General features: G+C 56.6%; 2 protein-coding genes and 1 long non-coding RNA gene across 4 annotated transcripts in view; 2 read left to right on the top strand and 1 right to left on the bottom strand.

Annotated features, from left to right (window-relative positions):
• AP2A1 (adaptor related protein complex 2 subunit alpha 1) overlaps positions 1-19,373 on the top strand; it is a 45,619-nt gene extending 26,246 nt beyond the window's left edge. The window contains exons 5-24 of one of the 2 annotated variants that reach the window (XM_017882141.1): positions 3,805-3,934; positions 4,642-4,743; positions 8,090-8,198; positions 11,263-11,413; positions 11,789-11,957; positions 12,090-12,227; positions 12,503-12,685; positions 13,522-13,619; positions 13,951-14,182; positions 14,278-14,445; positions 14,538-14,698; positions 15,086-15,151; positions 15,499-15,555; positions 15,663-15,745; positions 15,854-15,943; positions 17,720-17,843; positions 17,929-18,045; positions 18,140-18,209; positions 18,387-18,521; positions 18,944-19,373. In XM_017882141.1, the coding sequence (XP_017737630.1) occupies positions 3,805-3,934; positions 4,642-4,743; positions 8,090-8,198; positions 11,263-11,413; positions 11,789-11,957; positions 12,090-12,227; positions 12,503-12,685; positions 13,522-13,619; positions 13,951-14,182; positions 14,278-14,445; positions 14,538-14,698; positions 15,086-15,151; positions 15,499-15,555; positions 15,663-15,745; positions 15,854-15,943; positions 17,720-17,843; positions 17,929-18,045; positions 18,140-18,209; positions 18,387-18,521; positions 18,944-19,021 (2,461 nt within the window). In that variant the 3' untranslated portion in view covers positions 19,022-19,373. The remainder of the gene's footprint in view (positions 1-3,804; positions 3,935-4,641; positions 4,744-8,089; positions 8,199-11,262; positions 11,414-11,788; positions 11,958-12,089; positions 12,228-12,502; positions 12,686-13,521; positions 13,620-13,950; positions 14,183-14,277; positions 14,446-14,537; positions 14,699-15,085; positions 15,152-15,498; positions 15,556-15,662; positions 15,746-15,853; positions 15,944-17,719; positions 17,844-17,928; positions 18,046-18,139; positions 18,210-18,386; positions 18,522-18,943) is intronic. The other variant, XM_017882142.1, reaches the window with a different exon arrangement.
• FUZ (fuzzy planar cell polarity protein) lies at positions 19,149-25,956 on the bottom strand. Its single transcript, XM_017882143.1, is given in 12 exon segments — positions 19,149-19,633; positions 21,360-21,434; positions 21,514-21,578; positions 21,657-21,763; positions 22,088-22,183; positions 22,305-22,502; positions 23,928-24,032; positions 24,196-24,264; positions 24,844-24,928; positions 25,208-25,329; positions 25,588-25,637; positions 25,640-25,956. Coding segments are annotated over 12 exon segments (1,254 nt in total). The 5' UTR covers positions 25,698-25,956; the 3' UTR covers positions 19,149-19,409.
• LOC108535820 (uncharacterized) lies at positions 21,868-22,744 on the top strand. Its single transcript, XR_001887334.1, has 2 exons — positions 21,868-22,043; positions 22,239-22,744. It is a non-coding gene; the product is annotated as an uncharacterized LOC108535820 (long non-coding RNA).
• Positions 25,957-26,912: the final 956 nt, after the last annotated feature.

Raw genomic sequence — 26,912 nt, 5'->3', positions numbered from 1 at the left:
GGAGATGCGCACCGTTGCATGATGGGAAAGTGGCCTGGAGTCAGTGCTCGGGAGATGCGCACCGTCGCAGCGATGGGAAAGTGGCCTGGAGTCAGGGCTCGGGACATGCACACCGTTGCATCTATGGGAAAGCGGCCTGGAGTTAGGGCTCGGGAGATGCGTACCGTTGCATCGATGGGAAAGTGGCCTGGAGTCAGGGCTCGGGAGATGTACGCCATGACAGAGATGGGAAAGTGGCTTGGAGTCAGGGCTCGGGAGATGCGCACCGTCGCAGCGATGGGAAAGTGGCCCGGAGTCAGGGCTCGGGAGATGCTGCCATGACTGAGATGGGAAAGTGCTGTCATAAATGGAGCATCATCTGTGGACAGGCTTCTTGCTGGTTTCTGGTTCTAACTTGATGATCATTGGGCAGTGAATGTTTCTGTAGGGTGGGCGTCTAGGGGCAGCACTGTTGGTCTTGGTCTACTTCCCACACAGCAGTGGCCTTTCTGGACAGAGGGAGCCCAGAGCCTCTCCAGAGGGCCTGTCCCTCTGTCCGTCCCCAGCTGCAGCACACGAGGGTTCCCAGCACTTTGGGAGGCTGTGGCAACAGGTGTCAGCTGGGCAAGTATCTGCCTGGCTGATGGCAGGAGCCATCCGGTGAGACATGTTGCCACAGGCCTTTGACTCGTGCAAGTCTGCCCTGAGGACTTCTCCCCACGTCCTTTGCCGTCCGTTGGGTGTTTTCCGGGAAAGCCTTTACTGATAGGCCATGACTGGGCCAGTCTTTTTTTCTTTTTTCTGAGACAGAGTCTTGCTGTGTCGTCCAGGCTGGAGTGCAGTGGCCGGATCTCAGCTCACTGCAAGCTCCGCCTCCCGGGTTCACGCCATTCTCCTGCCTCAGCCTCCCGAGCAGCTGGGACTACAGGCGCCCGCCACCTCGCCCGGCTAATTTTTTGTATTTTAGTAGAGACGGGGTTTCACCGTGTTAGCCAGGATGGTCTCGATCTCCTGACCTCGTGATCCGCCCGTCTCGGCCTCCCAAAGTGCTGAGATTACAGGCTTGAGCCACTGCGCCCAGCGACTGGGCCAGTCTTGATAGCTCCCGGCACCTCCTCTTACTCAAGGCTATGGCCATGCACCACACAGTCTCATTTCTTTTTTTTTTTTTCTTTTTTCTTTTCTTTTTCTTTTTGTTTGGAGACAGAGTCTCACTCTGTTGCCCAGGCTGGAGTGCAGTGGTGCGATCTCGGCTCACTGCAACCTCAAGCGATTCTCTTGCCCCAGCCTCCTGAGTAGCTGGGATTACAGGCACACGCCACCACACCCTGCTAATTTTTGTATTTTTAAGAGAGATGGGGTTTCACCATGTTGGCCAGGCTGGTCTCAAACTCCTGACCTCAGGTGATCTACCACCTCAGTGTCCCAAAAGTGCTTGGATTATAGGCATGAGCCACCACGCCTGGCCTTCTTTTTCTTTTTTTTTTTTTTTGTGGAGATGGGGTTTCACCATGTTGGCCAGGCCAGTCTCAAACGCCTAGCCTCAAGTGATCCACCTGCCTCAGCCTCCCAAAGTGTTGGGATTATAGGCATAAGCCACCATGCCTGGCCCACAGTCTCATTTCTTTGTCCCCAAAGTTGACAAGTCTCTTCATTTTCCTGAAGGGGAAACAGCCCATCAGAGAGGGTCAGTGGCTTACCCCAAACTGCGCCCCACAGTCACAACCTCAGGCAGGTGTGTCTGACCCCAGAAGGTGCTCCCTTGGGATCCTCTTCTAGAACAACGTCATGCTCCATGCTCTTCGCTGTGCTGGGAGCTGGGTTACGGTTGGGGCCTGGAGTCAGCCCTCTGAGATGGGCTGCCCGCTGGCTGCCAGGTTCTGTGCCAGACAAGTAGAAGTGCCTACACTGCTTTCCTGTGGCTGCTGTGATGAATTACCACAAGCACAGCAGTGTCAAACACCGGTTCTGGACGTCGGAAGTCCAACATCCATCTCATGGGCAGGGCTGGTCTCTTCCCGGGGCCCTAGAGGAGAGGCCATGTCCTGCCTTCTCCAGCTCCTAGAGGCCACCTGCTTTCCTTGGCTCGTGGCCTCTTCCCCCATCCCCAAAGGCAGCGGCGTGGCATCTTCTCTCCTGCCTGACCTCTGTTCCATCCTCACATCATCTCTCTCTGACTCTGAACTGTATCTTTCCCTTATAAGGACCCTGTGATGACTTCGGGTCCACCTGGATCACCCAGGAGCCTCTCTCCGTCTCATGATCCTTAACTTCATCGTATCTGCAAAGTACCCCCACCCCTTTTTTTTGTTTGGAGACGGGGTCTTGCTCTGCCACCTACCCAGGCTGCAGCCTTCACCTCCCAGGCTCAAGCGATCCTCCCACGTCAGCCTGCCAAATAGCTGGGTCTCCAGGCATACGCCACCACGCTTGGCTAATTCTCGTATTTCTAGTGGAGATGGGGGATCTCACCATGTTGCCCAGGCTGGTCTCGAACTCCTGGGCTCAAGTGATCCCCCCGCCTCAGCCTTCCAAAGTGCTGGGATTACAGGCGTGAGCCACTCTAACCCTCAGAGCCTGTGAATATGATCCCTTGATTTCAAAAGGGCCTTGCAAAGTCTGTTCCCTCACAACACGCAGAGGGACACTTTAAACACCTACCAAAACCACACCCATTTCCTGTTTGCTGTGGAGAGAAGATAAACGAGTGAATCCATCCAGAGACCTGTGGGAGTACTGGACAGGCCGAAGGGGTCTGGGGGTAGCTGTTCCTGCTGTCACGTTAATGTCACGCTGATTCTCTGCTCACCACCCACAGCGGCTTCCATCCCCCAATCGGTAAAAAACCAAGTCCTCACTGCAGCCCACAAGGCTCTGCAGGGTCTGGCCCTATGTTCCCTCCCTGTCCTATCTGCAGCCTCTTGCCCCATGGCTCAGGCTGCAGCCTGCAAGCCTCCGCAGCCCCCAGGCCTCCTCGCTGCTCCTCCTATGCGCAGGCTCCGCCTTCCTGATGACCTTGGCACAGGCTGTCCCCTCTGCCTGGGACGTTCTGTTGCAGAGGATTTTCAGTCTTTCCTTATTAAGTTACTCTGTTTTGTTTATTTTTAATGTTTTTATTTATTTAGAGACAGATCTAACTCTGTTGCCCAAGCTAGAGGGAGTGCAGTGGCACACTCGTGGCACACTGCAGCCTCGACCTCCCAGGCTCAAGCAGTCCTCCCACCTCATCCTCCCAAGTAGCTAGGATTACAAGCCTGTGCCACCACAGCCGGCTAATTTTTGTATTTTTGAAGAGACTGGGTCTCACTGTTGTCCAGGCTGGTCTTGAACTTATGGCCTCAAGTGATCCTCCCACCTTGGCCTCCCAAAGAGCTGGGATTAAGGCATGAGCCACCATGCCCAGCCCTGACAGTATTTGATGTATGTGTTTTTGTGGTGCTGTCTGACATGTAAGCCCTGTGAGAACAAGTGTTTGGACCACTTTGTTCGCCACTCTATCCACAGCACCCACAGCACTGCCTGGTACCCCATGGGCACCCAGTAGGTGCTTGGTGAATGAATGAAGGTGCAGAGTCAGGCTTGACATGTTCCTGAGCCCTGCCAGGAACCTCATGAGGTTACTGAGATGCAATCATTTTGCAGATGAAGACACTGAGTTCTGGTGGGCCATGAGGGCAGCGCCAGATTAGATCCTGTGGTAGCCTGGCTCTCTGTCCCTCTTGCTGGCCTCGCACACCCTTCCTGGGAGGAACAGGAGAGGAGGGGAGGTGTGCAGGGCTGGGGTCACTGACTCTGCTTCCCCTGCCCCACATGGTGTCCCCACAGGGACAGCATGGACAGCGTCAAGCAGAGTGCGGCCCTGTGCCTCCTGCGACTCTACAAGGCCTCGCCTGACCTGGTGCCCATGGGCGAGTGGACGGCACGTGTGGTACACCTGCTCAATGACCAGCACATGGTGAGCCCTCTGCCCTCACGCCTCCTGGATGCCCGGGGCTCCACCTCAGCCCTGACCCCCCTGGATGCCTGGGGCTCCACCTCAGCCCTGACCCCCCTGGATGCCCGGGGCTACCCCCTCGGCTCTGACCCCCTGGATGCCTGGGGCTCCCCGCTTGGCCCTGACGTTCACCAGGCACCAGAAACCATGATCCAGTGTCCCTGGTACTCATTACCTGCCCAAGTGTCCAGAAACCCTCCCATCCCCATCTCTGACACTCACCTGGCTGGCTAGGGATCCTGTCCAGTGACCCCCCACACCCCTCACCAACCACCCAGCCCCTTAGAAAATCCCACTCTCTGTTTCTGATACCCGGAGATTCCCCCAACAGCACCCATCACCTGCCCACCGGCACAGAAACCTTGACCCCCGTCCCACTCACCATAGTCTCAACTCTCTGGAGTCCCACCCGTTCACTGCTCCTTACCCAGCTGCCAGGGGTCCTGCCAGGGATACCCCACACACCCAGGTCAGTGCTGGTCATGGTGCCCGAGGCCTCGTGGCCTCCTCACCCCACCCCTGAAGCACGCACAGTGACACGTGTGCACACCCCTAAACCCCATCCTCCCAACTGCACACACAGCCTGACCTTGTCCCGCTCCTGAGCCTCTGCTCTCAGGTGCCCGCCTCCCCCAGGGGCCTGACTTGTCTCTCCTCTGCCCTTGCAGGGCGTGGTCACGGCTGCTGTCAGCCTCATCACCTGTCTCTGCAAGAAGAACCCAGACGACTTCAAGACATGCATCTCCCTGGCTGTGTCGCGCCTCAGCCGGGTGGGTGTGGCCTAGATGCTGGCTGCAGGAGGTGGCCTTGGCATCCCTGTGTCCTCTGACACCCCCCAGGTCCCCACTCTCCCTGAGAGGCAGCCCAGCCCAAGGTTTACAAACTCAAGCTCTGAGCTGGATTCATCCTGGCTCGGCCTCTTCCTGGCTGGGTGGCCCCGGACAAGTGGCTTCACCTTCCTGGCCTCAGCTGCCCCCTGTGTTCAGTGGGGTTAATACCAGTGCCCGCCTGGAGGCACAGAGCGCTGTGGATAAAGTGCTCAGAACAGGGCCTCGCAGGCCGTGCACCCTGGGAGCCAGAGCTGCCCCCGACCTCCTCCCTCTCCCGCTCCTCTCTCTGTCTCCCGCCTTCCCTCTTCTGGCTTTGCCTCCCGCCTCTGTCTTTCCTGTGCAGCCTCTCACTCCTGCCTGGCGTCCCTCTCCCACCTTTGCTCCTGTCCTGCCCAGGAACATCCCCTGAGGCCTCATGCATGCCAGGCTCCATGTGGGGTGACACCAGGGACACAGATGAGTCAGAAACCAAGCTCTGCACTAAAGGAGCTCCCTGTCTTGCTTGCAGGGAGGTGACTCGGTCACTGATTGTCAGAAAAGGGGTGACTTGCGCTATAATGGAGGTAGGACAGGGCACCCATAGGAGGCACTTAACCCAGGCTGGGAGTCCACGAAGGCTTTCTGGGAGCGGTGAAGGCTTCCCTGAATTGAGACTTGGAGTACACATGCATGTCTCCTGGGCAGGTAGAGAGAGGCCTAGATTCACAGGCAAAGAGAAGAACACACCAGCTCACGCATCTACTCATTCTTTCTTTCTCAGGGTTTGTTTTGTTTTGTTTTGTTTTTTTAAGAGACAGGGTCTCACTGTCACCCAGGCTGGAGTGCAGTAGTGCAACCATGGTTCATTGCAGCCTCTGGCTTCTAGGCTCAAGCGATCTCTCGCCTCAGCCTCCCGAGTAGCTGGGACTGCAGGTGGCTAATTTTTGTTTTCTTTTTTTCTTTTTTTTTGAGATGGAGTCTCACTCTGTCGCCCAGCCTGGACTGCAGTGGCGCTTTCTTGGCTCACTGCAAGCTCCGCCTCCCAGGTTCATGCCATTCTCCTGCCTCAGCCTCCTGAGTAGCTGGGACTACAGGTGCCTGCCACCATGCCTGGCTAATTTTTTGTGTTTTCTTTTTTTTTTTTTTTTTGAGATGGAGTCTCGCTCTGTCGCCCAAGCTGGAGTGCAGTGGCCGGATCTCAGCTCACTGCAAGCTCTGTCTCCCGGGTTCCAGGCATTCTCCTGCCTCAGCCTCCCGAGTAGCTGGGACTACAGGGGCCACCACCACGCCCGGCTAATTTTTTGTATGTCTAGTAGAGATGGGGTTTCACCGTGTTAGCCAGGATGGTCTCGATCTCCTGACCTCGTGATCCACCTGTCTCGGCCTCCCAAAGTGCTGGGATTACAGGCTTGAGCCACCGCGTCCGGCCTTTTTTATTTATTTATTTATTTATTTATTTTGAGGCGGAGTCTCACTCTGTCGCCAGGCTGGAGTGCAGTGGTGCGAACTCGGCTCACCGCAACCTCTGCCTGCTGTGTTCAAGTGATTCTCCTGCCTTAGCCTCCCGAGTAGCTGGGACTACAGGCATGCACCACCACGCCCAGCTAATTTTGTATTTTAGCAGAGACGGGGTTTCACCATGTTGGCCAGGATGGTCTCGATCTCTTGACCTCGTGATCCGCCCACCTCGGCCTCCCAAAGTGCTGGGATTACAGGCGTGAGCCACCGCACCCGGCCACTAATTTTTGTATTTTTTGTAGAGATCGGTCTTGCTTTGTTGTCCACACTGGTCTCAAACTCCTGGCTTCAAGTGATCCTCCCGCCTCAGCCTCCCAAAGTGCTGGGATTACAGGTGTGAGCCACTGTGCTCAGCCTCAGTCACTGTTTCATCCATTCATCACACGTCTGAATGCTGCAATGTGCCAGGATGACAGTGAGGCAGGAACACAGACCAGCACAGAGGTGGGCCAGAGCTTCCTGGAGAAGGGCTTTGCAAGGTTGAATAGGAGTTTGCAATGAGGAAAAAAAGTCATGTGATCTTTCCTTTTTTTTTTTTTGAGATGGAGTTTCGCTCTTACTGCCCAGGCTGGAGTGCAATGGCACGATCTTGGCTCACTGCAACCTCCGCTTCCCGCAGTTCTCCTGCCTCAGACTCTCAAGTAGCTGGGATTACAGGCATGTGCCACCATGCTGGCTAATTTTGTATTTTTAGTAAAGATGGGGTTTCACCATGTTGGTCAGGCTGGTCTCTGGCCTCAGGTGATCTGCCCACCTTGGCCTCCCAAAGTGCTGGGATTATAGGTGTGAACCACCGTGCCTGGCCCAGTCTTTCTTTTTCTTTCTTTTTTTTTTTATTTGAGACGGAGTTTTACTCTATTGCCTGGGCTGGAGTGCGGCGGTGCCATATTGGCTCACTGCAACGTCTGCTTTCCAGGTTCAAGGAATTTTCCTGCCTCAGCCTCCCAAGTAGCTGGGATTACAGGCATGCACCACCATACCCCGCTAATTTTTGTATTTTTAGTAGAGATGGGGTTTCGCCATGTTGGTCAGGTTTGTCTTGAAACCCTGATCTCAGGTGATCCACCCCTCTTGGCCTCCCAAAGTGCTGGGATTACAGGCGTGAGCCACCGCGCCCGGCCATGATCTTTCAGTCTTCCACTAATTCCCTGCCTCTTCCCTGAACCTCTTCCTATCTGACCTTATATTAGGCCTAAGGACCCAGAAAAGGGTCAGACCCAATCCCTGCCCTTGAGTAGCTTTGAGCCTTGTAGGGGGACTACAGGAAACACCCTCCGGGAGCCGGCGTGCTGTGTGCTCTGATGGAGGAAACCTGGGGCATGGGAGGCTCAGAGCCTCCCATGTGAGGAGGGGGCCCTGGGACTGTCACACAGAAGGGAACCAGCAGAGACCTTTCCTGCCCACGCACACTAGCATTACTTGGAAAGATCAACCAGCCAGGCTTAGTCCTAGTTTTGCCCCCATACTGTGTGTCTGACCCTTCCTTGCTCCCTTCCCAGAGCCCCAGATTCCTGCTTCATAAAACCATCACATTGGCTGGGCATGGTGGCTCATGCCTGTAACCCTAGGACATTGGGGGGCTGAGGTGGGAGGACTGCTTGAGGCCATGAGTTCTAGACCCGCCTGGGCAACATAGTGAGACCCTGTCTCTACCAAAAAAACCCACTAACGAAACTGTTAACACTGGCAGCACTGCCCTTGGAAGGCACCATTTGCTCCACCCTGGCATGTGAGCCCACGTGCCCCTCCAACCCCAGCCCCCAACCTGTTCCTCGCTCTTTCCCCGCAGATTGTCTCCTCAGCCTCCACCGACCTCCAGGACTACACCTACTACTTCGTCCCAGCGCCCTGGCTCTCGGTGAAGCTCCTGCGGCTGCTGCAGTGCTACCCGCCTCCAGGTAACGAACGCCGCGCACTCCCCAACCCGGGCTGGCCTGCTGCTGGCATCTGGGGGCCTCCAGCTCCACAGCGCGCCAGGTGGGATTGGAGGGTCTGGGTCAGGATTTCTCTGAAGCTGGGGCGGTTCCTCTGTCCCCCGTTACGTGGCTGCAGTGGGGGTGGCAAGTGGGCAGCCCGAGGCCCAGTGCCTACCCTGTGCGGCATCATTGATCAGCCTCATCGCTGAGGTCCCTGCTACCCGGGCTCTCGTTCCAGCCCTGTCACTAGGGGCTGTTACTGCGCCTGTTTTATAGATGAGGAATCTGAGACTGGGAGAGGGAGCTCCTGGCCCAGGGTCACCCACCCAGTCAGTGGGTGATTCCAGGCTGTGCTGTCTGAATTATCATAGCCCTGTTAGGGGTTTTCACATCTGGTGGGAACCTTCCCTTACTGCTCACGGTCCCAATAAGCCCAGTGTGTATGAAACTCCTGTAGTGAGCCAGGCACTGTGCAGGGGGGTGCCTGCACTTGCGGAACAGAGCTGGCAAGGAGGAACAGCCAGTGTGATATGCACACAGGGAAACTGAGGCTTGAAGGTGAGACATCACCGTTCTAGGCATTAAGTAAGCGGCAGTCAGCCTCTCTGCTATAAACCCCTCCCTCTGCCACTGAGCTCCCCTGGGCTTCTGTCGCCTTGGCTGACTGACTTCATGGAGCAGTTTTTGGGACCCTGTGCTGAGGGGCTTGCCACACAGTAGGTGCTAATGCACCAGTTCCCTTCATTCAGCTAGCATGCCCAGCACCTGCCAGGGGCCAGGGCTGATGTACGCCACCGAATCTCTGGGTGTGCATGCCTGTCTGTTCATGCCTGCATGTGTGTGCGCGTTCGTCTGTGTGTGTCAATACCTGTCCGTGTGCATGCGCGTCTGCGTGCATCCCCCTGTATGTGGATGTGTCATTGTGTGTGCATGTCTGTGTCTATATGTGGCAGTGTGTTCATGGTATCTCTGTGTCCCTCTATGTGTGTACATGTGTATGTATCAGTGTGTGATGTCTACAATTGGTTACCTGGGTCTGTTGCACGCAAGTGGGTGTCGTACAATGGGAGGTGTAGACACCTGTCTGCTACCTGTGTATGCGGTGTCTTCCCAATGCTTGGCAGCATGCATTGTGTCTGTGCACGCCCTCTGCACATGGCATGTGGTGTGCCCACTCTATAACTGAGTGTATGATATTGAGGTGACACCGACACCAGAGGCCCATGTTGTGTGAAGCCAGTGATGAATTCTGTTGTGGGACCCTGGGGACATGTTTTCCTTCTCTGGGCCTCTGTTTCATCCTGTCAAGAAGGGCTTAGGTCATGCTCTAAGCCCACGTCCACCCCAGAAGGCCCAGTTGGTAATTCTGTGGTACACCCAGGGCAGGCACCTCACCCACTCCAACCCTCTGTGGTGTAGGAACTGCAGATACAGCCTTGTCCTGAGGCTGGGCCTGAGGACACACCAACCCTGTGTCACCTCCTTTTCAGCAAATGGTAGTGGGCTACTGCCAATTTGTTTCCAAGTCATTTTTTTTTCACATGCATTGTGAAAAGTTTCCCAACATCCACATAAGTAGAGAGATCTCATTACTTAGACTTCACATTTTGCCACGTATGCATGCTCTTGTTTTATTTTCTTCTGAAATATTTAAAAGTAAATTACATACATCATGATGTTTTGCTTTTAAATATGTTGTTCTGGGCCAGGCACAGCAGCTCATACCTGTAATCCCAGCAATTTGGGAGGCCGAGGCAGGAGGATCACTTGAGCTCAGGAGTTCGAGACCAGTCTGGGCAACGTGGCGAAACCCCATCTCTACAAAAAAATACAAAAAATTAGCCAGGTGTGGTGGTACATGACTGTAGTCCCAGCTACTCAGGAGGCTGAGATGGGAGGATCGATTGAACCCGGGAGGCGGAGGTTGCAGTGAGCCAAGATTGCGCCACTGTACTCCATCTTGGGTGACAGAGTGAGACTCTGTCTCAAAAAAAAAAAAAGAAAAGAAAAACAACAGAATATATATCACAGTACAGTCTAGGATCACATATTCAATTGGATTCTGCCAGGTTTAGTGGCTCACACTGTAATCCCAGCACTTTGGGAGACTGAGGCAGAAGGATCGCTTGAGCCCAGGAGTTTGAGATCAGTCTGGGCGACATAGTTGCCCTGTTTACAAAAACAGGATTTAAATTGGATTCTGTCTTTGTTGTTTCTTGTAGTCTGGACTAGCCCCCACACCTGTTGCTGGAGAAACCAGGAGATGCCATTGCCATGTGTCCCATGGTGGCGACTGGCCTCATTGCTGCCTTGTGGTGTCTTTTAGCTTGTTCCTCTATCTGGTGAATTTTCCTGTAGATTTGTGGCAGCATTTTTTGCTAGAACACTTGACTGCTCTTATATACACTTGAAAAGACATCACATTCTGGGAAATGTAGTGATTGGTGTTCCTGTGAGCTTCTGGCTGGCATCTGTCAGTGGTAGAGAGCTCTGGGGGGTGAGGGGGCGCCTGGTTGAGCCTTGTCTCCTTTGACCTCCCAGCCTCTAGGCCCAGAGGATGGCACCAAGTGTGCCTGCAGTGGTCTCTTGCTGAACGGACACTTGGGTGGGTGGCTGGTGCATTTTTGTCAGGGGCTGCTCGGCACTCACACCAGTCCTTGGGAAGGCCTGGGTTTGGGGGCATCTCTTGGGAAGGTTCCTGGAGCTGCTTTTGCTCAGTGAGAAACCTGAGGAGCCTCAGAGCTGCAGATGAGGAAACTGAGGCTCACATGGGTGCCACTTCTTGCCCGAGAGGATCAGAGCAGGAGGAGAGCCCAGGACTGGTGATAGATCCTGTGTCTCCAGAGGTGCCTGGTCTCACCTCCTCTGCTGGGCTGGGAAGAGGTTGAGGGAGCAGAGACCCTGGCCCTGAGCTGCAGAATTCTCAAGGTCAGAGGCACCCCAAGCTCCTCCCTTGGAAGACAGGAGCTGGGGCATGGCCATCACCCCAGCTGGTTTGCCAGGTGGGCAGGACACTCAGCCAGGTGCGTCCCCTTCGTTTCCCCAGAGGATGCAGCTGTGAAGGGGCGGCTGGTGGAATGTCTGGAGACTGTGCTCAACAAGGCCCAGGAGCCCCCCAAATCCAAGAAGGTGCAGCACTCCAACGCCAAGAACGCCATCCTCTTCGAGACCATCAGCCTCATCATCCATTATGACAGGTGCCCACCTTGGGCCCACCAGGGCCTGATGCCCAGGGTCAGGAAAGAGGGGCGTGGAGGCCCGGACTCCTGGGTCCGAGGCAGAGGGCAGGGAATCTTGACTTTTAGGTAGGGTAGTAGGAGGAGGGGGCTGTGAAGTGTCACCTGTGAGGTTGGTGCTGGGGTGCTTCCTGGGGGCAGAATTGCTGGGTATCTTTCTCTGGGCTCAAAGGCCCAGCTGTCTGGGTCACTGGAGGTGCAGGACTGCAATGTAAGGCCGGCAAGGTTAAGACCTAGATCCTTGGGGGCTGTGAGGTGGGTCAGCTGGGGCCCGAGTCCTCCACCTCCTCCTGTCAGTTTCTCTCACTATCCCTTTCTTGTGGCCCCTGTGGGCAGTGAGCCCAACCTCCTGGTGCGGGCCTGCAACCAGCTGGGCCAGTTCCTGCAGCACCGGGAGACCAACCTGCGCTACCTGGCCCTGGAGAGCATGTGCACACTGGCCAGTTCTGAGTTCTCCCACGAAGCCGTCAAGACGCACATTGACACCGTCATCAATGCCCTCAAGGTGTGACCCCTTGGAGCCCACTTGGGCCTGCCACCCCCCTCAGAAAGACCAGAGGCTCAGAGGCCCTTGGGTGGCCAACCCTGTGCCAACAGGGAGTCTAAAACACACCTGGGCCCTGCTCTCCACCCTCAGACGGAGCGGGATGTCAGTGTGCGGCAGCGGGCAGCTGACCTCCTCTACGCCATGTGTGACCGGAGCAATGCCAAGCAGATCGTGTCGGAGATGCTGCGGTACCTGGAGACGGCCGACTATGCCATCCGCGAGGAGATCGTGAGTGCTGTGGGGTGCGGGCTGGACTTGTGGGTCTGAGGGAAGGGGTGACTGGGGGCTTGGACTCTTGGGTCTGAAGGAAGAGGGGCTGGAGCCTGGATACCTGGATCTGAGGGAGAGGTGGCTGGTGGCCTGGATTCCTGGGTCTGAGGGAGGAGGGGCTGGGGCCTGGACTCCTCAGTCCCCAGATGGAGGCAGTGGTGATCCCAGAGCCAGGTGAGTGAAAGCCCGACTCAGGCTGCGGGCACTCTGTCTCTCACACGCTCCGGCGGCAGGTTCTGAAGGTGGCCATCCTGGCTGAGAAGTACGCCGTGGACTACAGCTGGTATGTGGACACCATCCTCAACCTCATCCGCATCGCGGGCGACTACGTGAGTGAGGAGGTGTGGTACCGTGTGCTACAGATCGTCACCAACCGTGATGACGTCCAGGGCTATGCCGCCAAGACGGTCTTTGAGGTCAGCATTCCTGACCCTGACCCCCATGACCCCACGACAGGACCCAGAGGCAGAGCAAGGACGGCTGGGGCTGCGGGGCCTGCCAGCCCCTGGCCACCCTCCTCCTGCACCGCTGTGACCTCAAAGTGGGGCCTCTGCCTCTCTGGGCCAACCCAGGACACCCAGGGCTCTGGGTCCCTCCCACCCTCCTGATGTGAGGAGTCCCCAGGCCATGGGCTTGGGGAGCCCGGTGTGCAGTCCCGGCCCCCAGATCTCGGTAGTTTCCCTGTTTCCCTCTGCCCCAGGAAAGGGACCCTGCACAGCCCTGGTTTGTTTTTTTTTTTTTTTTTTGGTTTGTTAGTTTGTTTTTTGGAGACGGAGTCTCACTCTGTCGCCCAGGCTGGATTGGGGAGTGAGTGCCTTGGCGTGATCTTGGCTTGCTGTGACCTGCGCCTCGCGGCGTCGAACCATTCTCCTGCCTCAGCCTCCCCAGTAGCTGGTACTACAGGCGCGTGCCACCACACCCAGCTAATTTGTTTGTATTTTTAATAGAGATGGGGTTTCACCATGTTGCCCAGGCTGGTTTCAAACGCCTGAACTTGGGCAATCTGCCCGCTTCAGCCTCCTAAAATGCTAGGATTACAGGCATGAGCCACCACGCCCGGCTCACAGCCCTGTTTTACTGCCTGTGTGAGCTTGGGCCGGTCACTCAACCTTTTTGTGCCTCAGTTTACCACCTATAACCCCACCCGCAGCAGAGCTTTGAGGGTTCCACCAGTCAGGAGGTGGTTGCACCCAGTGCTCCAGGAGAGGGCGCTCATTCTTGTCCTCTCCACACCCTTCCCCGCCCCCCCCAGGCGCTCCAGGCCCCCGCCTGTCATGAGAACATGGTGAAGGTTGGCGGCTACATCCTTGGGGAGTTTGGGAACCTGATTGCTGGGGACCCCCGCTCCAGGTGAGGGAGCCTCAGCCTGCAGGGGGAACACTACACGCTTCGGAGGGATCCAGGGCTTGAGGGATCCCCAGGGGCCTCAGGGTAGGCAGTGATGGGCTCCCATCCTCTCGGCCTCCACCCCAGCCCACCTAGCAGGGTAAGAGAGGGCCTCAGTCCCAGGATCGTGGACAGAGTGTAACTGTGGCCCCTGCCTGGTGCCTGGGGAGGGCCACTCCTCTCCAGTGGCCTGGGGTCCTGGGACAGGTCCATCCCAGGGAGGGGCGCCTCTTGAGGGGGTTTCTGGGAGAGGGCAGTGGAGCCTGGCCCTGCTGACACCCACTCCCGTGCACAGCCCCCCAGTGCAGTTCTCCTTGCTCCACTCCAAGTTCCACCTGTGCAGCGTGGCGACGCGGGCGCTGCTGCTGTCCACCTACATCAAGTTCATCAACCTCTTCCCCGAGACCAAGGCCACCATCCAGGCCGTGCTGCGGGCCGGCTCCCAGCTGCGCAATGCTGATGTGGAGCTGCAGCAGCGAGCCGTGGAGTACCTCACCCTCAGCTCGGTGGCCAGCACCGACGTCCTGGTCAGAGCCCCGCCCCTCCCCGCCCCCGGCACACCCCCTTCTCGCTCTCCCCTCCTCCTGACCCAAACTGACCTTCCCCACCCCGACCGCGCCAGGCCACAGTGCTGGAGGAGATGCCGCCCTTCCCCGAGCGCGAGTCGTCCATCCTGGCCAAGCTGAAACGCAAGAAGGGGCCAGGGGCCGGCAGCGCCCTGGATGATGGCCGGAGGGACCCAAGCAGCAACGACATCAACGGGGGCGTAGAGCCCACCCCCAGCACTGTGGTGAGTCCCCTGGGGTGGGCCCTGCCAGGGTGCGTGGGGCTGGGTCCTGCCAGGGTGCCACCTGTCCTCACCGTGACCTGTGCTTCCTACAGTCGACGCCCTCGCCCTCCGCCGACCTCCTGGGGCTGCGGGCAGCCCCTCCCCCGGCAGCACCCCCAGCTTCTGCAGGGGCAGGGAACCTCCTGGTGGACGTCTTCGATGGCCCGGCCGCCCAGCCCAGCCTGGGGCCCACCCCCGAGGAGGCCTTCCTTAGGTAGCACCCCCTGGCCCGGGCCCCTTCTAACAGCCACCCTCAGGGCTGTCCCTTCTCGGCCTCTGCCTGCATTTTCCCTGAGCCCCTCCCCAGCCCCCTACTCGCTCCTCTCTCCATCCCGATGCCTTTGCCAGCCCTGGCTGCTGCCTCCCCTGTCCCAGCCTCCCTGCTCACACCCTCCCTCTGCCACTCTGGACTCCGCCGACACTGGCCACCCTTCGTTGTCTCCTTTCCTGTCACCGTTTCTCAGCCTGCTCTTCCTTTTCTCCTTCTCTCCTTCCCTTCTCCCTCTCTGTCTCTCTCTCTCTCCCCGGCCCTCTTGCTGCCCATCTGGGATTGGCTGCCACGCCTGTCTTCTCTTGTCTGCTCTGGGATTGGATGGCCCAGCGAGCTGGAGCCGCCTGCCCCCGAGAGCCCCATGGCTTTGCTGGCTGACCCAGCTCCAGCTGCTGAGTAAGGGGTGGCCTGGGGTGGGAGGTCGCGGGGGGGCAGACTCGGGTGTCCCCAGGGAGAGTTAGAGGACTGGGAGCTCTCGTCAACGGGTTCCTGATGAGCAGCAGAGGCAGGGACTTTGAGGAAAGGAAAACTTGGTGCCTGCCAATGTGGGCGCACGGACCAGGGTTCCATTCCCATTGGAGGCCACTGCTGAATGGATGTGAGGTTCCTCGAAGCTCTGTGAGGGGTCTGGATATGTGGTTCTGGGGTTCTGTCCTTAGGGTTTGTTCTCACACTCAATCGCTCTGGGTCTTTGCCCCTCCCCACCAAGTCCCTTCCCATCTCACTCCGCTCCCTGCCTCCAGCCCAGGTCCTGAAGACATCGGCCCTCCCATTCCGGAAGCCGATGAATTGCTGAATAAGTGAGTCCTGGGAGAGGTGGGGGAGGGGAATGGGGACAGGTGCAGAACCTAGGTCAGGTGCAGACAGGCACCCCCGTCATCCTGCGCCACCTGCCACTCCCACCCAGGTTTGTGTGTAAGAACAACGGGGTTCTGTTCGAGAACCAGCTGCTGCAGATCGGAGTCAAGTCAGAGTTCCGGCAGAACCTAGGTGTGTCCCAGGGGACTGTGGGAATAGGTGGGAGGGAGACCTTGGGTTGGGCCTGGGGAAGGGGTCAGAGGGACTCAAATGGAGCTCTGCCTCCCCCACCTACTGCAGGCCGCATGTATCTCTTCTATGGCAACAAGACCTCGGTGCAGTTCCAGAATTTCTCACCCACTGTGGTCCACCCCGGAGACCTCCAGACTCATATCCTCTCAGGCCCGGCCCAGCCTCCTGCCTCCAGGCCTGCCTCTCCAGGTCGGCCTTCCTCATCGTGGAGAAGCTGGCTGACCCAGGTCCACACTTCTCTTTAGCCCCTCTTGGGCACGCAGTTACTTCTCTGAGATTCAGTGTCTGCATCTGTAAGATGGGGGTGGGGTTCCTTCCCCCAGGACAGGAGATGACAGTGAAGTGGTGTGTGGGAGGCATTACTTCCAGAACTCACCTACTCCAGGCCTCAGTTTGTCCCTATCTGGCACCTTCCGTGTCCTGCCATCCTCCACTGGGCTCCATGTCATGATGCCAGCACCTCCTGCACTCAGAAGCCAGGCCTGCGGGTCCAGACCCAGGGCCTCCTCCTGTATGACCTAGGCTGAGTCACTTTGCCTCTCTGGGCCTTCCTGTCCCCACCGTGAAGTGTATGTAGACCCTCCTCTTCCTCATAGGGTTATTGTGAAGATCAGAGTATCTGGAAAACCCTGGAAGGGTGGCTGGAGGTATCAGTACCCTCTGTTCCTTCTCTGGGCCTCCATTTCCACATTCATGAAATTAGAAAAGCTCGACCCCAAAACTCCTTCCGGCCGGGCGTGGGGGCTCATGCCTGTAATCCCAGCACTGGGAGGCTGAGGCCAGCGAATCATTTGAGGTCAGGAGTTCAAGACCAGCCTTGCCAACATGGTGAAATCCCATCTCCACTAAAAATACAAAAATTAGCTGGGTGGTAGTGGTGCGCGCTTATAATCCCAGCTACTCAGGAGGCTGAGACAGGAGAATCGCTTGAGCCTGGGAGGTGGTGGTTGTGGTGAGCCGAGATTGTACCCCTGCACTCCATTCTGGGCGACAGAGTGAGACCCTGTCTCAAAAAAATCAGAAACAAAATTCCGTCTTCCATAATTTCCAGAGGCTCGTGCAGGCAGCTCCGTGGAGGCAGTGGCAAGAGAACATGAGTCCCAGGCCTTCCCAGTGGGCTAGTGACACGGATGCAGATGACGATAACACTAATTGCTACCAGCTTTGTGTACTTACCATGTACCGGGCCCACAGACAAGTACTTGTAATGGATTTTTTAAAAAAATAGTGATGAGGCCTCACTGTGTTGCCCAGGCTTGTCTCAAACCCTTGGGCTCAGTGATCCTTCCCACCTTGGCCTCCCAAAGTGCTGGATTACAGGCGTGAGCCACCACACCCGGCTGGATTATTTCATCAACTCCTGAGGACATTTTACACATGTCCTTTTGTTGAGACAGGGCCTCACTCACCCAAGCGGGAGTGCAGTGGCACGAACACTGCTCACTGCAGCCTCGATCTTCTGGGCTCAAGGCATCCTCCTGCCTCAGCCTTCCAAGTAGCTGGGAGTGCAGGTGCACATCACCACACCTGGCTAATTTTTTTGTAGAGATGGGGTCTTGCCATGTTGCCCAGTCTTACACATGTCCAGAGGCTGAGAGAGGTTAAGTGGCTGCCCACAGCCACTCAGGTGGTTAAGAGATGGGATTCAAACTGAAGTCAGCCTCCAGAGCTAATACTATTATGTCTCAGTGCGGTGTGACATTGTGGGAGGCCAAAGGAGGCACCTAGGGGGCGCCTCAGAGGTTTCCATAGCATGAACTTTGTAGTTGAACCTTGTAGGATTGAGTCCAGGATTGCACCATGGGGTCCCTCAAAGACCTGCAGGCGGGAGCTGCCGGCAGCTCTGGGGTTCCTGACCCAGACTTCCCAGGGGCCCGCCTCCTCTGTCTGGCTTCCTTGACCGCTGGCGGGCACAGCTGGCTGTTCAGACCAAGCGCGTGGCTGCGCAGGTGGATGGCGGCGCGCAGGTGCAGCAGGTGCTCAATATCGAGTGTCTGCGGGACTTCCTGACGCCCCCGCTGCTGTCCGTGCGCTTCCGGTAAGTGAGGTGCGGCGCGGCCGGTGGGCGGGGCCTCCGGGGCGAGGGGCGGGGCCTTAACGGAGCCTACCCCTCACCCCACCAGGTATGGTGGCGCCCCCCAGGCTTTCACCCTGAAGCTCCCAGTGACCATCAACAAGTTCTTCCAGCCCACAGAGATGGCGGCCCAGGATTTCTTCCAGCGCTGGAAGCAGCTGAGCCTGTGAGGGGTGGGGAGGGGGCGGAGCCAAAGCCGCGCCTCCGGGTGGGCGGGTCAGGCTATCCAGGTCCCTGACTTGAACCTTCCCGGTCCCCAGCCCTCAACAGGAGGCGCAGAAAATCTTCAAAGCCAACCACCCCATGGACGCAGAAGTTACTAAGGCCAAGGTGAGAGACCGCGGGCGTGTTTGCCGGCCTAGGGCTGCTTTGCTTCTCTGAGCCTCTGTTTTCCCATCTGTAAAGTGGGGCCAATTCCCATCCCCAAAGGTTTTTGGGATCTGGGATGCCACTGTGTGGTAACTAACAGCTCTGGCACTCTCTGACGGCGGCCCCCCTCCCTCTCAGCTTCTGGGGTTTGGCTCTGCTCTCCTGGACAATGTGGACCCCAACCCTGAGAACTTCGTGGGGGCGGGGATCATCCAGACTAAAGCCCTGCAGGTGGGCTGTCTGCTCCGGCTGGAGCCCAACGCCCAGGCCCAGGTGAGTGCTGCTGCGGGAGGCCTGAGGTGGGCAGGAAGGCCGCCTGCCATCTCTGCGCCCGCTCTTCCTGCCTCACTGCTCAATTCACGTCCTCCCTTTGACCCTTCTCCTCTCGCATCTCTTTGGCCACTTTTCCTCCTCTTCATCCATCCATCTTCTCTCCTGTCTCCAACCTCTGGTCTTCCTCTCCCCTTCCTGTCCCTCCCTGATTTCTACCTTTCCATATCGTTTCCACCTTTCTCTCCTCATTTATAATTTCCCTCCTTTCTGGCTCCTCTGTTGATTTCATTCTTACATTCTTCTCCCCTGTGTCTTGTGTCACTGTTCTGGCCCTTTATCCTTCTTTCTTCTATATCCCTTGTGTCCCCACTTCCCTGGGCTCCCTATCTCCTCTGAGTTCTGCCCCCAATGCCCCCACCCAGATGTATCGGCTGACCCTGCGCACCAGCAAGGAGCCCGTCTCCCGTCACCTGTGTGAGCTGCTGGCACAGCAGTTCTGAGCCCTGGACTCTGCCCCCGGGGATGTGGCCGGCACTGGGCAGCCCCTTGGACTGAGGCAGCTTTGGTGGATGGGGGACCTCCACTGGTGACAGAGAAGACGCCAGGGATTGGGGGATGCCTGGGACCTTCCTCCGGCCTTTTGTATTTTATTTTGTTCATCTGCTGCTGTTTACATTCTGGGGGGTTAGGGGAGCCCCTCCCTTCCTTCCCCCCTCCCAAGCACAGAGGGGAGAGGGGCCAGGGAAGTGGATGCCTCCTCCCCTCCCACCCCACCCTGTCGTAGCCCCCCTACCCCCTCCCCATCCAGGGGCTGTGTATTATTGTGAGCGAATAAACAGAGAGACGCTAACAGCCCCATTTCTGTGTCCATCACCCACTGCTAGGTAGTCAAAGAAGTGGGGTGAGGGCATGCAGTGTGTGGGTGGCCAGGCTTCGCAGCCCATGGCTGGGACTCTGGGGAGACAGCAGCAGCAGCAGCCGCCGAACCCCCAGCTGCAGGGCCACCAGACGCACTCCTTTGCCTGGTTCCTCAGTCCCCAACACCAGGTAGCAGGCTCTAGGCAGCTGGGCCTGGTAGACCCCACCTTCTGTCTTCTCTGGTGGCCCTGGCTCTGGGGAAAGAACAGGGGGCACTGAGGTGACAAGTAGCATGCTAACCTTTGGAAGCCACACCACATCCTGGGCCCAAGTTCTGAACGCGTGGGGTCTCTGAGCACAGGTTTTGGGAGCCTCCTGCCAGGGCAGGGCCTCAGGGCTCTAGCTGGCTGTCAGCAACTTGAAGACTGTGATGCTCTCACTCAGCTCACCCTCTTCCTCTTTCTCATCCTTGGCCCCCATTTTCCTGGGGAAACTGCAGCTGCAGGCAATCCTCTTAGCAATACACATGGCAAACACGGCAGAAACACAGGAGCCCGCCCACCCCACTGCATGAGGCGGGTGGAGGGAAGCAGGCAGGGGCCAGGGAGAGATGGAGTCGCACAGCTAAGAAGGGGTGTAGCCCCCCAGATGGAGCTCTTGACCACTGTGCTGCATTCATCCGGGCTTCACTGGGGTCATAGCGCCATCCCAGGTCCTTCCCTTTGTCTCTCTGGGCCTTTATGGGTTCTACAATTTTTCCTTTCTAACCCAGCATCTGTGAAAACCTCCCCCATCCCCTAAGCCTATCAGCAAAGTCTGTGCTTTCGGCAGTAGTGCAGAGTGCTGGACTGTGTGGATATGGGAGCCAGATCCCCTATGTTAGAATACGGCTGTGCCACTCATGAGCTGAGCCTCAGTTTCCTCATCTGTAATATGGGAATGATAAGGTAACAGGATAGTCCTCGCTTGTGAGGATAAAGTGATTTCATTCTTTCTTTCTTTCTTTTTTTTTTTTTGAGACGGAGTCTCGCTCTGTCGCCCAGGCTGGGATGCAGTGGCCAGATCTCAGCTCACTTCAAGCTCCCCTCCCGGGTTTACGCCATTCTCCTGCCTCAGCCTCCGGGTAGCTGGGACTACAGGCGCCCGCCACCGCGCCCGGCTAGTTTTTTGTATTTTTTTAGTAGAGACGGGGTTTCACCGTGTTAGCCAGGATGGTCTCGATCTCCTGACCTCGTGATCCGCCCGTCTCGGCCTCCCAAAGTGCTGGGATTACAGGCTTGAGCCACCGCGCCCGGCCTCATTCTTTCATTACATGTAAAGGCACTGGGAAGAGATGAGGTCTCAGTGTTAACTATTGTTTTGTTTTTTTGTTTTTTGTTTTTTGTTTGAGATGGAGTCTCGCTCTGTCGCCCAGGCTGGAGTGCAGTGGCCGGATCTCAGCTCACTGCAAGCTCCGCCTCCCGGGTTTACGCCATTCTCCTGCCTCAGCCTCCCTAGTAGCTGGGACTACAGGCGCCCGCCACCTCGCCCGGCTAGTTTTTTGTATTTTTTTTTTTTTTAGTGGAGACAGGTTTCACTGTTTTAGCCAGGATGGTCTCGATCTCCTGACCTCGTGATCCGCCCATCTCGGCCTCCCAAAGTGCTGGGATTACAGGCTTGAGCCACCGCACCTCGCCAACTATTGTTAACTATGATCTAGGAGGTTCTGAAGCCAGGCAGGGACCTCCCTTCCCCTCCCTTCCCTCCTGGAAAAGGCTACTGGAGCTCCTGTGTTGCTGCCGTGTTTGCCATGTGTATTGCTAAGAGGATCGCCCTTCCCATCTGCATCAATTCTCAGATCTCAAGGAAAACCACAGCCCTCTGCCCCAGTGCATGCTGGGTTCCTCCGGTTCCTCCAACCCCACCTCCTACTCCCACTTTGCGTGACCAGAGACTCAGTGTCCCCGCCTGCGCAGTGGGAGCACTGTGCCTGCCGCTGACCTGGTGGGAAGTGCGTGGAGGTGACCAGGGTATAGAAGTTTCGGAGGAGGCGCCGGCGCTGTTCTGGTGAAGGCTCTGCTGGGAGGAAAAGGCGGTGATGCAGAGCCCCTCCCCGGCCCACGCTCCTCCTGCCCCTGCCCCTGTCCTCAGTCACCTTTATCCCCCAAGGGCTCCACGGTGAAAAGGCAGCGTTTCAGTTCCAGGTGGAGGAGCAGCAGCCTGTGGGAAAGGGAAGGGAATGTCATGGCTGGGGAAGAGGACATGACCCCCAACCCACTCCCTCCATCCGAGCCCTACCCGAGGATGTCTGTGTGAAGGGGGAAGCCACTGGGCAGCGCTCGGGGTCCCAGCGGCAGACAGGCCCGCAACGGGTCCAGCAGTGGCTGCCAGCAGCGCTCCAGAAGCTGCAGGGGGCGTGGTCATTGGGTCATGGTCATGGGAAGGCGGGGCCGGCCGGGGAGTGCACGATAGGGGCGTGGTCAATCGGGAGGGGCGAGGCCTACGAGAACAGTGGAGGGCGGAGGGCAGAAGGGACCAGGGAAGGGGCGAGGCCTGGGAGGACAGAGAAAGCGCGGGAGTGGCCGATCTTGTGGGGAAGGTGAATGACTGGAGCGCAGTCCAGAAGAAGCGGGGCTGGAGAAAGAAGCCGCCGGCAGGGCAGGGTGGTGGGGAAGGGCCCTGCAGGTACAGGGTGTCCTAAGGGGGAAAGCGGGACGGCGCGGGTTCACCTGTGGATACAACTGGCTGAGGGGTGGGCTTGGCCCGCAGAGTAGACACAGCTCCAGGCTCGGCAGCAGTGTCAGGGTCAGGAGCCGGTGTGGGACCTGAAGCAGGGCACAGGCTGGGGCTGACCGCGGGCCCGGCCCCTTTCCATCGCAGATCCCGCTTCCTGGCGACTCGGCCCCCAGGTCACATCCCTCTGTTCCGTCCGCCCCACCCACTCACCGTGGGGCTGCCGTGCGGCAGGTACACCGGGTAGTCGCGAGCGGTCTGAGGCGGCAGGGACCCCACCAGCCAGGGGAGCAGCACGGCCTCGGGCGTCCCCAGCCGCCACCAACCTTCAGTTGCTGCCACCACCCGGCCCGACACCACCAGACTGACGAATCCCGTGCCCGCGGCCTCAGCGAACCCGGAGAGGGCTTCCTGGGTAAGGGAGGCAGGAGGACTGGGAGTCAGCAGACAGGTGTAGGGGGTGGCAGCGACCTCCCAGGTGGGCAGGGAATGGGGAGAAACCCACAGCCAGCCCCAAGCTCGTGGAGTGGCCATGCTCCTGCGTCTCACCCTCTCTGAGCCTGAGTTCCTTCACCTTCATACGAAGTCACATCCCCAACTCACACTGTGAAGTCTGATTACACACCTAGCCTGGGTGTGCGAACTGAAGCTAATGATGTAACCACAGCAGCTGCTGTTCATCGAGGCCTGTTACATGCTGAGTAGGCACCGTCAGCAATGTAGAGAAGCCAAGTCACCTGCTGAGAGTCACACTGCTGGGAGGCGCCCACACCAGGCAACTCAGCAAGAGCAGTGTTTAAGTAGGGGTAGCTAGAGATCTGAGAGGCGGGAGGAAGAGCAGGTACCAAGGTTGGAAAGTTGTTGGGATCTCTAGGATCTGTGAGGCAGCTGGGTGGAGGCAGATTGTGGATTTAGCAACAGGTTAGGGGGTGCCACATGCCACAGGCCTTCAAACACCAGGCTGAGGGGCTGGGACCTTGTCCTGGGGGAGATGGAGGCTGTGGGAGGGCCGTGAGCAGGAAAGGGGCAGGGCCAGCTCTGGATATAGTAGGATTCTTGTGGTGGACGGGTGTGATGGCTCACACCTGTCATCCGAGCACTATGGGAGGCTGAGGGGGGAGGAATGCTTGAGCCCAGGAGTTTGAGACCAGCCTGGGCAACTTAGTGGACACCCATCCCCAACCCCAGTACATCTCTTAAAAAAAAAAATTAGCTGAATGTGGTGACGCGTGCCTATAGTGTCAGCTATTGGCGAGGCTGAGATGAGAGGATCACTTGAATCCAGGAGTTCAAGGCTGCAGTGAGCTATGACTGAGCCACTGCGCTCTAGCCTGGATGACAGAGCGAGACCCTGTCTCAGAAAAGAAAGATGGCCCAGGTGCAGTGGCTCACGCCTGTCATCCCAGCACTGTGGGAGGCCAAGGCAGGTGTCAGAAGTTTGAGACCAGCTTGGCCAACATGGCAAAACTCCATCTCTACTAAAAATACAATAAATTAGCCGGGCGTAGGGGCGAGTGCCTATAATCCCAGCTACTCCGGAAGCTGAGGCAGAAGAATTGCTTGAACCCAGGAGGCAGAGGCTGCAGTGAGCTGAGATCGTGCCACTGCACTCCAACCTGGGCAACAAGAGTAAAACTACATCTCAAATAAAAAGAGAGAAAGGAAAGAAAAAAGAAAAGAAAAACAATAAAAAGAGAAAAGATTCTTCTGGGACCAGGTGGGGATAGGACTGGAAGCTGAGAGGATAGGAGGAGGTTGGGACAATGGTCCAGAAGAAAGAGGATGAGGACTGAGCCAGGGCCAGCGGAACAGGTATTTCCATAGCATCCCCAGTACCTGCAAGAGGGACCCCTCTGGAGGAATCACACAGTCCACACACTGGGTCAGGTCCCCGATGAGCTCTGAGTCCCCTAGGAAGCTGTCGATGAGGCAGTAGCTGGCCTAGGAGAATAAGAAGGGACCAGCCTAGCATTCAGGAGGGCCCAGGGTCAGACAACCAAGAACCTGTGGGACCAGGCTGCCCCAGGGGCTGCTGGGAACTGTAGTTCCCAAATGGCAGTGCCCAGGTATCCTAACTTCCCACCCTCATGCCCTGCAACCTCACCCTCAAGTCCTTCTTCAGTCTCTCCACATTGCGGATATTGGTCAGTTCTTCAAGTCCCACAAGAAGGACCTAGGAGAACCATATAGGAGAGGATGGGCCCTGGGCAACTAGTTCTAAGAGAGGAGAGGCTGGGACTCGAACTCCTGGGTCTGAAGGAAGAGGCGGCTAGGACTCCCACTTCTGGGTCTGGGGACTGGGGGGTGGGGGTCAAGATTCCTGGGTTCTGGCTGGGCTGGACGCAGTGGCTCATGCCTGTAATTCCAGCACTTTTGGAGGCCAATGTGGGTGGATCACTTGAGGTCAGGAGTTTGAGAACAGCCTGGCCAACACGGTGAAACCCTGTCTCTACAAAAAATACAAAAATTAGCTGGGCATGGTGGCGCATGCCTGTAATCCCAGCTACTTGGGAAGCTGAGGCACGAGAATCACTTGAACCTGGGAGGCGGAAGTTGCAGTGAGCCAAGATCATGCCACTGCACTCCAGCCTGGGCAACAGAGCGAGACTCCGTCTCAAAAGGAAAAAAAAAAAAAAGATTCCTGGGTTCTGAGTGAGGAAGTGTTGGTGGTCTGGACTCCTAGGTCTGAGGGAGAAGGATGCTGAGATCTCAGATTCTGGTTTGGGGAGAAAAGAGGACTGGTGAGTCTCACCATGGCTCCAAACACCATTTGGAGTAGTCTCTCCAGCCTCAGCTCAGAGATGCCCACCTCAGATGACAGAACAATGAGGGTGATGCTGTGGAATGGAAGTGAGAAGAATGAGTCAAGGCCTTAGGAATCAGGAAGGGGTGTGTTGGAGTCCGCCCATCGATTCCAGAACACCAGATACATCCTCCCTCAGCCCAACCTTCCTTTCTTATAGAAAACATCAGGGATCAAGGAGGGTAACTGGCTTGCTAAAGATCCCACAGCCAAATTAACAGCTGGTTTTAGAGAGCTGGAAGGCCTCTGAGGTCATCTTCAACATGGACTATCACCCAGGCCCTGTCCCTGTCCCACATTCCCTCCTGGGGACCTGTCATGGAAGCTTTTCCACACCACAGTCGTGTTCTCGGTCCTTGCAGAGCTCAGCAGCACCTCCAGATTCTGCCCAAACATATGGACTCCATTGAGGGAACCGATGACAGAGAACGGGAGCTAAGGAGGGGTTAGGGACATCAGACAGGAGCACCACCCCATCCCCTCCTCCTTAGGACCTAAGCGTGCCAGCTCCCAGCCCCATCCTCTTTCCATATACCCTGGCAGTGCCTCTTTGGGGAACCAGGCTTATTGGTGCATTGCCTCCTCGGTCCTACAAACTCAACACTGAAACCTCCCCAGCCCCTACTGCCTTGAAGACCCAGAGTCAAAACACCGAACCCCCTTCGGTTTAGATACAGGCGTCCAAGGCCCCACCTGCTGACGGGCGGGGGCGCCGCCGCGACTGCTCCTGCAGAACAGGGGACCCCGCTTGACGCCGCGAGGCACAGCAGATGAACCGTGCCGCCCGTCCCCTCCTCCCCCATTTAGGACTCCCACCGCGGTCCCCCACGTGGGGACTGTCAGTGCCGGTCTTGGAGCATGCCGGTAATCACAGTAACTCGGCCTGTGGTCCGGAGCCGCCAGAGGGCGAGATGGGGAGCTGATTGGAAGAGGATTAATTTCCCGCCTTCTTCACCCAACTCAAACAGACCCTCAAACCCTATTCAGGCACCTCCCCCAAGCCCATTAGGTTCTCTTCCGCCCCAGCCGGAAGTCATGGTACCCCTAACAAAGATGGCGGCTAATTGAATTGGCAAAGCTTTCTTGTTTCTCGGAGGAGGTAAGGAGAACCAAGAGGCCAGATTGAAGATGATGACTGCGCCAAGGCCTTGCCTAGCCACTATCCTGTAGGCTTTGGTGATTTACACTCTAAACGGGAAAAACAGTTGTGCCCCGATCAAAGATTGGGACGATCCCAAAGCGTTGCCTCGCAACCATATTCCCTCTAGGTTGTTACAGTAGTAAACAACGTGCCCTACTCAAAGATGGCGACCGTGGCTGGGCGTTGCCAAGCAACCACCATTCAGCCAGGTTTCCATTCCAAAGCTGTAAACAGCTGTGACCTGCTCAAAGATGGCGGCACGTCGAAGGCCGAGCACCCTCCTTGGGGCGAAATCGAGAAAAACACCGTCTCCCCCCAACATTCGAGGGTGGTTGAGTCCAGCTATCGTTGCCTAGTAACCACCAAAAAAAAAAAAAAAAGGTTGCTTTTATTATTGGAAAAAAGAAAACAAGGAAATCCTTTGTTGTCCAGAATAATAAAAATAACATCATTTCTGTAATGAACTTATACATGGTAGCATACTATGTAAAATGTGAAAATATCCCCGAATTTTTTCCTAAAATACAGTTAAACGTAGAATATTCATACGTTTTCACAAATATGATCAATATACTAACATTTCCACACTTTCTTTTTCCCCATGTTTATAAGTCTATTTCATCTTAATAATGTATTTTTATAATCTATTTTGTGGATGTAACAAATTGATTTGACCAATTACGTGTTGAACTCCTCCAGACTAGTCAACTAGTACTGGACAGCATTTTATTGACTTTTTTAAATGCCCTTATGAATATTTTTATTATTTGATACACGCAGTATTGTAATAATAAATGTATTTATGATTCATTTTGCCCTTCCTCTCTTCCTTCTTGCAGATCAGCCCATCTTTCTTTTTTTTTTTTTTTTTTTTTTT

This window comes from Rhinopithecus bieti, unplaced genomic scaffold (genome assembly GCF_001698545.2).
Source record: "Rhinopithecus bieti isolate Rb0 unplaced genomic scaffold, ASM169854v2 scaffold_12070, whole genome shotgun sequence".
NCBI classification, from domain to species: Eukaryota; Metazoa; Chordata; class Mammalia; order Primates; family Cercopithecidae; genus Rhinopithecus; species Rhinopithecus bieti.
This window is presented reverse-complemented; position numbering and strand designations above follow the sequence as displayed.